This window comes from Coffea eugenioides, chromosome 6, assembly GCF_003713205.1.
Source record: "Coffea eugenioides isolate CCC68of chromosome 6, Ceug_1.0, whole genome shotgun sequence".
Classification (NCBI taxonomy): Eukaryota; Viridiplantae; Streptophyta; class Magnoliopsida; order Gentianales; family Rubiaceae; genus Coffea; species Coffea eugenioides.
In genome coordinates, this window is record NC_040040.1 from 8,850,229 (window position 1) to 8,861,564 (window position 11,336).

An 11,336-nucleotide genomic window follows, 5' to 3' on the forward strand; every position below is an offset into this window, starting at 1 on the left:
ATATTGGATATATTAACTCTACACAAGGGGTTTTTTTATTTTTTATCCAATATATAATGATTTTGGGAACTAATACCAAATGTCAAGTTTGCTCTACAAAGATATGATCAAGGTTCTAGAAGTGGGTAACTGGGAATGATCCTTTAAGATGAACTCATTTTGCATTCTTTGGTGGTGATCTCCATCTTCTTTGTGTCTAGTACTGCCAGAGACATTTTCTTCCGCCATTGATGTAGTTCTTCCAATATCTTTTGGAGAGTTAATATCATGTGTGCATGGATGGCGAGATGGATGGCGGCCTTGACTTAAGACTTTCATAGAGACATTGAAGGCTTGAAGTTGTCTACACTTTGATTCAAGTCAATAAAGTTTAATGGAGTTGGCCGAATCGTTAGTCCTTTAGTCGTTTGTTATTAGTTGTTTGTTAGTTGGGCTTACCAAGTTATTAGTTGAATTTCTAGCTTAATTAGTAATTTCATTTGGTTGTGCAAATTCGGCCCACTCTTGCCAAATTGTGGCCCGAATTTCCTTTTCTAGATTAAGTAGATGGGCCGCCAATCCTTGACCAAGATGGATTAGGTCCCTAGGTTTTTAGCCTATAAAAAGGCACATTGTGTATAAACAAAGGGCAGCCGTTTTATGATAATAAACATTGTTTATTTCTCTTATATTTAAGAGTACAATTCCATTACTTGCAATAGCAAGAGTTCTTGAGTAATCTCGTGATCGTCCTTAATTGTTCATCCAACCTAGCCTTTTGAGTATTCACCTCGATTGGAGTCGTCGTTCTATCACCTTCAATCAAATCGTGTCGTCCGTGTTGGTTTTAGGTTCCGCAATCCAAGTATTGGACAATCTCGCTAAATCCTTGGGCAAGCGTGCTATGTGTCTAGAAACGTGTTGATCGAGAAAGTCTATTGATTAATTTATGTCATGATGTCCAATGGATCTCTATTGGATATAATTAAGCACGATATTTGACATGTACAATATTTATAGATGTGAATGTATATTAATACATTTCAATGTTACATGGCACGAGGTCTATGTAGTCGTCTTGTCCACTTGTTCCCCGTGGCTTATAGCCTTAGTCTTTGGAATAGCATTGAAAAGAAATGGCAGGTTTCCTTGCATTTTGGCTAGCAGGCAGGAGCGGTCCATAACTCGGCGGTTTTCACTTTAGATACACTCTCTAACACTTCGAAAGGAGCAATGTCTCCAATCACCACCACCATCTTGCTTTCCAGGTCTACTTCATAAGATGTCACTCCTTTCCAGCCACAAAGAGTTAGAAAGAGCATAATCACGTTTTGATAAAACAGTCTGCTCCTTCCTTTTTTTATTTTTTTGGAAAAAAATTACTTGATCGATTTTATTTAAAATATTGTGAATCTGTTATCTGGAGGTGGCTGGACTCTCTGAGAGGTTGCTAAGGATCTAGATCAATTTGCATTTCTGGTGCCGTCGATAACCCGTAATAGACGGCTCAAACTTTAACTGCAAGATTCTGGACATTAAGATTTTAGCTTAGTACGTCTCTCGTTCAAATGTGAGGGATCAATGTAATCTCAAAATTTTGTTTCATTTTAGAATGGATTAATCTTTTATAAATTAATAATATATATGTACTCACCATTAGATGAGGTATGAGAATTAATTTAAATTTGAACTTAAAATTATAATTTTGTATATATATATATATATATATCAAGTATCTAGCGGTGATAAAGTGTACACTTTTAATGCGTGTAAGTTTAACACTTTTAGAATTTGGACTTTCAATGAGCATTCGACTTCGTGCCTGAAATCCGGATGGTAGGAAAGGTAACTTCATATTGCCTTTGTACAAAGCGGTGAGGCCTAAACAGACTTATGTCAAATAGTACTGGACAATACATTATAGATGGGATGAGTTCTCGCAACTTTTCCACACCAAGAATTTCAACGGTTTAGAATTCATCATTCATCTAAGATCATTCGATATACATTGTTTGGATGAGTCCTAGATGAATCACAACCGGTCATTTTATTTTTTGGTTGGTGTTTTGCGAGGTGTCATTAAATTTTAACAATCAATTTTCTCATACTAACGTAGCATGAGAAAATTGCTACCATTTTCTGTGTATTGGCCGGCAAGATTCCTTTCCCTCACATTTATTTAGTGGAACAGGAAAAGATTGATTTAGCAGAAGATTCAGTTCTTACTTGCTAGTCTATTCGACTGGGAAAGTCATTGTTAAGTATGATGACGAATGGAGACATGATTTGGTAATTACCTTCCATCTTGGAGATATGCTTCTTGACTTTCCTTGCGCATCCATTGCAGTGCATCGACACTTTTAGCACAACCGTCTGGATCAATACAGCGACAGATAATTTAACAAGCTGGGAGTCATTTGGCATGTCGAATGGAAAAAAAAAAATTGAACGGGATAATCAGCACAGGCATTATACTCCAAAACTTTAACCTTACTTTTTAACTCTGTTAAGTTGACCAATGGCTCGAACTTATGGAATATCAGGTACTGTTATGATTATTATTTGTTACGCAGAAGATAAGCAAATCCAGTTATTAAATCCTTCATAGTTGGTACTTAAGTTCCAAAACTTCGACATGAATGCAGCTGCAGACAGGCGATGATTTGAGGCGGTCACAAAATCTCCTGGTTCTAGAAAGTGAATGATTAAACTAAAGAAGCACCGCATAGCAAACGCGGTGACTAGAGTTTTTGCATTACATGTATGGTACAGGACAAAATGCAACAAAAAATGAGATGCAACCCCGTAGATTTTTCAGTTTAACAGACTGGAATCTGGCAATTTTAAGGGGATGCGATTTTTAACCAATTGGTACATTTACTGCTGACTGCTGCTGTGGCAAGTATTAATGAGGAAGTGTTTACCTTGGGCTTCAATTGAAGAGCCAGGGTCGGGGGTGCAGAAATAACATCCTTGATTTTCACCAACTGGCCAGTTTCAGGTGTTGTAATCAGTGGCTTGCTTTCTAGCTCACGCTCATCTTCTGAGGCATAGTTATTGATGCAGAGACAAGAGCCTGACCCAGAAGAAGAAAGACAAAAACGATCCAAAACTCTGCCAAAACTCAGCTTCCCCATTCAACCTCGTCCCAGCCGCTCTCACTCAAAGCAAATTCTTTGGCCTAAAGACCAATAAGAAAATGGTCCAGTCATAGAAGAAGCCAGTACTTGCCCATGCTTTCCCAACTGCTGGTGGTGCTATAGTACTAGTACCATTATTTAAAAACAAGAAAGTATTAAATGATGACAAGGTAAAGGTCAATTTTCATGGGAATGACAAAAAGCTTATCAGAAACCAATGAAGGTAATGTGGAAGGGAAGAGTTTTCATGACTCTCGAGACCCCCTCACTTTTCTTGGTAGATTAACTGAAAGTGAAAGTGGGTGAGACCCAATGGAAAGACTTCACCAATTGTGATCAGCCCCAACTAGATTTTCTCATGTGATTGGGCACAAAAGATCGTAGCACGAAATTAATTCTTCAACATCTTCATGTGTGGTTAGCTAACTTAGCTCGAGTGTTACGTACAAGTGAAGTGACAATTTGCTTCATGTGACTAAATCCAACGAAACTGATTCAATCGCTTCAAAAGAAGTTTAGTCACGAAGCATAATCTTACACCAAAGGTTTCGAGAAAGCTGAGGATTGGACTACTGATGACGAATTTTTTAAGACAAGTGGAAGTGTCTTAACGTTAAATTTTTTTGTTTTTTTCACATAATCCTCTTCCTATAGCAGCCTCTTAGTTTTTCAAGTTAATTATCTCGATTCTCATCTAACTTTTCCACTAATCCTCCAATGCACAAAGCAACAAAAGCAAGAAATCAACATAGACGAAAGATGTATAATTATAGAACCGCCCAAAGCAGGCCCCATGTCCAAGTTACACCATATACAAGCACGTCAAGAGTTTCGTTAATTATTTGTCAATCTACTGTATGTTTGAAACGAGTACTCAATAATTGTCATAAAGAAATGTTTCCAGTTATCAGTTCATATGATGTCACGCTACTGAACTTGTATATAAAAAAAAATAGTGCGCTTTTAATCCTGTAATGTCGTTTGCAGTTTGCAGATTGGCGCCATATATTTAACAGCATTAGATAAGTCGACTACACAAGGCATGTATAGTAGCCATACAAGGGATAGCAGCATTTGTCTAGACCTTGTAAATTACACAATGCAAAAGGCAAAAAGCCTCATAGGGAAGTCAATTATTGAAAGTGCAGGAGACTTTGGTGGCCTCTTAACTCTATGAATCTCCGAGAGAGAGAGGCTCGCTGAATTATTGTTTGGCCGACTACTGAATTTCTATTCCAGTTTAGTGGGTCTTATTGTCAACAGGTTGGTCCATGTGACGATGATTGTGAGAAAGAATACAAATATGCAAAAGCTAGTGGACTGGTGAGTTCATACTTCATATAATTCATTCATGTCTTGCACGTGCGTCTCACATGAGCCTTCTTGCTAGCAACCAAAAGAATGCATTGGAAGTGTTTCAAGTTTGAGTGCATCTACTGGGACGCTATGTCCCCTCCCCCCCAAGCTTTTATTAAGAATTAAGCATTGATGACGAGAAGAAAGGTTATGGTAGTATCCGTCCACTGTTCGTGCTATGGATTTTCTGGGTTTTTTCTCTTTCAGGGGCGCCCTTTGCAAAATGCTGGTGCTAAAATGGTGCAGACGAAGCTTAACAGACATCATCAAAGTGGATATGGATGCGAATCAGTTGAGATCCTCTATGCCACTATTCGATGTCAAATTCAGTGTCAATCCCACTTATTACGTGATGGTAGAAGAAATTTAAATAAATAGCACATGACAAATTAAATAAATAGTACACTTTGCATAAATATAGAAGAAGTGGCACTGAATTGCCACTGAAAAAGTGGCACGGAATGTTATCAGTCAATTTTTTTTTTTAAAAAAACATCATATTAACTAATTAGCCGCGCTCTACTCTACTATTCTGTAGGAGTATCGCCAAGAAATTACACAAATCCATTCGGCGCTTAAAGGCTCAAACGAGGAGTATATACCAAAATCAAATGCTTTTGGACAAAAGCAAAGATCGTGTAATCACTTATTATCAGTTCAAGTAATCAAGTTAATTTATCTCGAACTTGATTGCTTGATCCTCCCTTTTTCTTCTTGATCCACCCAGTTATGACCCAATTACACATATCCCTTTTGCTTGATGCCGAAAGTAGAGAGTTTCACTGAGGCCTCATTATATCGAGCTGGAAAAGTTAAAAAGAGTATAATGTCCGTGGGCATGCTTCTCATGGTGGAAGAAATTAAGTGAAACGGGCAAGCATTAGACACCAATCATTATGACAAATAAAAATTAGATCAAGATTAATCACGCTCCACATTTTGTTGACCGCACTCTCGATCGATGGCTATCATTTTTATTATATAATTTTCATGTATCAGATTATATACTAAAATAAATAATGAAAATATAATCAATAAAAAGTTGAGTGCGATTAATATTTTTTTAAATTTATGCTCAGCATATGATAATAGAGGACAGTATAGTAATGTATAGTAATTGATTAACATGCATACAACATCAAATATATATATATATATATATATATATATAAACACACACACGTGTATGTAAATGTACATGTACGTATCATTTTGCGAGCTGCACATGCCAGCTTTCTTCTGGTTCTTATTTTTCTTAATTCCTTTCCCGTTTCTAGCTTCTTCTTTCTGCCATCATTTATCACTCTTTAATTATATTATGAGCTGGACTAAAGCGTCACCACTGCAAATCCCAAGTTGCTACTACTAATTATTCACGAGTGGCTAAGACAAGCATGCTGTCTAAAATTTTTTTAAAAAAAAAAATGAAAAAGAAAAGAGCAGCAGCAGCATGCTGTCTGGCCAATTGGAATCAAGCGGGTCAAATCAAAAGGGAACTTAAGATATTGTCAGCAATATAAAACATATGTATGCCGGAGTTTAATTTACTGTAAAACCGTACATCATATAATACGCCAATCATATCAATTTGCTAGTAGTAGTACAAGATGTGGAAGAAAGCATGAGAATCAACAGGCTCCCGATGTCATAATGTATAACACTTTTAAGCATTGCATCTAATACATCAAATAATGCGCCAATGTTAAACAGTTGCAACTTACAATTAGTCACGTCTGGGGGATAATTTTTGTGTCAAGGTTTGCCTTATAAATGAAGAGTCAGAAGTTTGAAGATAGATTCCTCCTGCCCCCCACTCATCATAGTTCTTATTTTTTCAAAATTTTTAAAGTCAAATGATAGCTACACTGCTAAAGTCATATTTAAAATAAAAAAAAAAAATAGGGTCCAACATGGCATATATATAAAGGAAGAGATCACATAGTGGTATTAACACGCTTTGATAACTTTTTTGAACTCGTATCCTTAATTGTTGGGGTAAAATGGAACCGATTAGACTAAAAAGAAACCTTAAAATTTAACAAATCATTTAAACAACTTATCCGCTCCCAACTGAATCAAAATGAAGAAATCATAAAATTTGGTTATCTAAATAAGCACAAGGAGATTTTTCACTTCTTATACAAATTGCACTCCACCCATGCTGCTTCTTAAGTTATCCATGAAAGTTTTCTTCTCGCCCCTTATAAATTTGTTATATACTGCTTCCATGATTTCTGATTTCTTTTCCATTTATTTCGCCAAAAATAATTTCTATGAATTTTTTCTCCCATTTTAGTGCACAGACATGAGTGTGCCTTGATGAGTTTCGGTTAAAGCCCAAAAAAATAACATCCACAAAGAGAAGGCTTCACTCATGGGCTACTACTTGTCTAGACTATGAACATAATGGGCCACAAAGGCCCAAATCAATGATTTCCTGAGAAATGTCGCCGCACGATTAGACTCTTTTCCTTTCTTCTTCTTCTTTTTTTTTTTTTAAATGTCGGGGGTGGTAAAAAGCTGATTATTCCCTAAAACGGTGCCTATTTGATTTGATTTTAGTGTTAATGAGATAACAAAAATTAGAACCAAAGGGAAAAAAAGAAAAGAAGAAGACAGAAAGACTCATCAATTATTTGTTCACATTTTCTGGTAACACATATAAGACTAATTTTGCTCCTCGGATGAGATCAAACCAAAAATTTACACCAATACTGAGTCATTTGATTCGTCACTAAGCTATCAACAGTACAACACATGAATTTCAGCAATCATAAGGAGGAGGACTCGGATTTACATCAGCAGAAAGAGCAATCCTAGAGGTGGCAATCTGTCTCAAGTTCCAATGAATTACCCATACCCATGGGGATTTTGGGCAGAATCGGTATTGTAATTTGATATTGGACTTAAAATGAATCAAATCCCAATTGTACTCATTAATTGATGAGAAATTTTGGGAAATACTTGGGTACCCGTTAGGCCCAAATAGCTCACCAAAAAATTTAATTTATTCAAAACATATCTCTAACAATTTTCCTAGTCATACCAGCGAATACAATCTAGAAGTTTTCCTAGTCATTATCCACAAGAATTTCCAACATTTCAGTGAGTTTAGACATACCATCCTTGGACAATGATGAGAATAAATATTCAACACCCTAACTGCCTTTTTCATCTTGATATCTATTGGAATATGGCTGTATATATATCTTTTTCTTTATTTGTTAATCCAATTTTTGATGGGAATCTTGAGTATAAGGCACTTGCATGTTTATTTTCTTGTTAGCTATTTTCCTTTGCCTTTTTGTTTTCATGCTTTTGAGGAAGTGAAAACGTCAACTTCATGTATGAATAAACCAAAATGTTCATTTTTTTGGTTTAATCCTGGGAAAATATATGTTCATTCTTATCAAAATGTCACGTCTTTTTTAAACAATTATTGATCGTTCTAGTGTGTAAATCAATGTTATTCAGGCTCAATGGACTAATTTGATTATACAATGCTGCTACTTGCTGACTCAAAGATTATTTTTTATGGTAATATGGTTTTGTCGGAAATTGCATTACATTCCCCATTTGATGAAAAAATGAATTCATGATAATATAAAATCACTCTAAAAGAAATTTAATAAATAAAAAATATTATAGTTATATAAAAAATAAAAAATGAATTAAAGAAAAAATATGTAAAAAATAGATTTGGGTATTGGATGGGACTAATCTAAACCCATTCCAAGCCCAAGTTAGTTCCAAAACACATATGGATAAGATTGGACCCAAACTCATATGACTCTATTCCATTTCAAACTCAAGCAAATCCCCCCATTTTGCCACCTCTAAGCACCACCACCATCAGGCCATCAATACTGCTTTTGCCCTAGCATTAAAGGCATCATGGTGGTTGTGCAAAAATAATAAAAATCTGGCCAGCTTCACTAAAAGCAACAACAAAATAACGGAGAATAAAATGTGATCATGGAACCTCAGAGATAGACAAAAGGCAGTATGAAAAAGTTAACCATTATTTCTCCCACCTGTCCTAGAAGTACGCAAGTAACCCATACCTTGCTCAAAAAAAAAAATAATGATAAAATAAAATGGGCATTTTGCCGCCCTCAAAAGTAGGGCTGTCCCACCTGTCCTAGACCCGGATCCGTCAAATTTATCCGGGTATAGGTAGGGATTTAGTTTCGTTACCTGGACTTGGATCCGGATCCGTTTTGTCAAACAAAAAAACGGGTCGGATACGGAATATAGTATTCCGACCCGTATTGGACCTGGATCCGAATATAAAGGGATTAATAATTTAAAATATATATTTATTAATATAATTTGATTAGGATGATGCATTTGAGTAATCAATATAATTGGACCTGGATCCTAATCAATATAATTTGATTAGGGTGATGTATTATAATAAGGTTAATTTGATTTCTTTTCTTATTTGATTTTTTTTGTATTAGTTAGAAATTAGTTTATAAATATATGTTTTTTTCTCATTTTGCTAGGAATTATAAATTTTGTTAGTTTTTTTCGGATAGACCCGGATCCGGATCCGAATATGGGACCCGTCAGATCTGGATCCGGAACATAAAGTAAAAGACCCGTCGGATAAACGGGTCGGATTCGATATAGTGTGTCGGGTTCGGGTCTGGAATAATGAATTCCGGCCCGTTGACAGCCTACTCAAAAGGAAAAAAAAATACAAGAAAAAAGAAAAGCACAGCCATCAGTCGTGATAGGGATCCACATGAATCGTCAAGTTCTTGAGATGACTGGAAAACAAGGACTCATCAGATACGGATCTGGCCTCCCTGGGGCGATTTTGCAGTGGCCCGATACTAGACGAATATGTACGAGACGAGGAATGCAAAGACAAAATATTAATCTGGGAGCACACGAACAGTCGTGGAAATGTCGGGCCAATATTTTTATTTTGGCATGAAAACATCCATTATTTGACCAATGGGCAGCTATTAGATTTTGATGGACTGTTCCCCTTAACATGAAAGAAAAGTACTGCCTACTTGACAATAGGCTAAAGACAACCGATTCATGGGCTACCCATGGCAAGAGTACGATTAGGAGATAATTTTGCAGTAGCTTTTGGGAAGCTCAACTAGTGCTAGTTTCGAAGCTTTGTCCAGAAGGTTGTTGGCTGAGGAAGAAATTACTTCTGTTTCACACTTTCAGTAAGTACAATCCACGCCCAAAATGGTTGTACATCTTTGTATGCGAGTGTGTATGTGCGTGTGTGTGTTTTTTTGTCATATTTCAAAATTTGTGGCTCAAGTTTGTTGCTGATTAGGCGAATGAAGCTACTAATTACAGGCTTTTAAACTCAAAATCGTTTTTTATCAAAAAAAAAAAACCAGCCGCCGTGTGTTTAGACCGGACCAATCCATTTGTTTAATGCAAGAAAAGAGCTGCAGTCTGTTGACGTGAACCTGATGGGCTACATTTGGTTCTGCCCAACTTCTCAATTCATTCGTACACTAGAATTTTATACTGCTAGTATGATAATGATCCAATCCACGTGGATAAAAAAAAATACCCCGAGTTAAACATGCTGAAGATTCCATTGCTCCCTCCTCATCCATGTTAAAACAGTTGAGCATTAATTAAAATAGTAGTGTTAAGTAGCTGTCCAAGTCCAATTTAAAGAACGTCACTTATCGCACATTAAACTCTCTGAAAAATGACATGAGTTGGTAGCGTCTTCATCATCCACGGAATTAACCGAATGACCGCCCTGATTATACGACTAAAAAAATTGTGCTATTTTGGCCAAAGTTAAAATGCGACGAAATAAATGAAAGAGTCCTGAGTAAGCACGGAGGTCTTAGCTTTGGCAGCTTCCAAAATAATATATATATATATATATCTTATATCTTTTACTATATTAAAAGCAGGAGTTCGGATTACTACAGTGAAATTGGACTGGTTATAGTGCAATTTGTGTGAACTTGAGGGGCGGTTTGGCCTTTTGCCATTTAGTGGTGGTGGCTATGCTGGAAATTCGTTTCTGTCCGCGTGGCACTCTTGGATGGAAACATTTCCTCTTGGTCAGCAATTTCCTCTTCATGTGATTAGCATTAGCCTCAGTGATGCTTCATTTTTCGATATGTCATTTGCTGTTTCTCTCTTTCTCAAGACACAGGAAGATGCATGCTATAGTATTGTGGTTCCTTTGTAATTTATTTGTTCTTTGTACCTCTTTTGTTTGAGTCATTGTTGTCCCTTGTGATCCGGAGAGATGGGCCACCTTAGCTATTTACGGGTATTAGTTTAGCCTTAGGTGTTTGCCATATTTTCCAATCACGCCATTTATTTTCCTTTCATTCAACATATATGTTATATTTGCTTGGTTATTTTGTAATTTTGTTATTTTTGACTCTAATTTTTGTTGACTTATTGTTCTCTTTTGTGGACAACACAGATAGTTTTTGAACATTTATAAATACATTTTTCTAAAAAGAAAAATTTTAAATACATTTTTTCTAATTTTAAACACGAGTTTGTCACTCCATTTGTAAAATAGATCCATCCTTTATTTCTTAGCATTTTATTTCAATTTATCCGTAAACACAAGTCGATTTGGAATTCACCATTTAAAGATTCCAACTATCTCTTGATTTTGAATACCACTTTTATTAAAAAAGAAAAAGAAACAGAGAAACTCACCTATTTTAGCACATGATTTAAGAATACAAAATAACCTATAATTTTGCAGCATATGATACAGATTACAAAAATAAAAAATAAAAATCAACCAAGTTACTGAAAGAATCATCAAATGAGTAAGAATTATAGATCCAAAGAACCTAGAAAAATATAAAGGAAAAATTTTTAACTCAAGAA

General features: G+C 35.8%; 1 protein-coding gene across 1 annotated transcript; it reads right to left on the bottom strand.

The window, feature by feature from the left end:
- Nucleotides 1-946: 946 nt before the first annotated feature.
- Nucleotides 947-3,214, bottom strand: LOC113776323 (heavy metal-associated isoprenylated plant protein 35-like). Its single transcript, XM_027321454.1, has 3 exons — nucleotides 2,904-3,214; nucleotides 2,277-2,352; nucleotides 947-1,270 (listed from the first exon to the last, which is right to left on the bottom strand). The coding sequence occupies exons 1-3, from the start codon at nucleotides 3,114-3,116 to the stop codon at nucleotides 1,140-1,142; spliced, it is 420 nt and encodes a 139-aa protein (XP_027177255.1). The 5' UTR covers nucleotides 3,117-3,214; the 3' UTR covers nucleotides 947-1,139.
- Nucleotides 3,215-11,336: the final 8,122 nt, after the last annotated feature.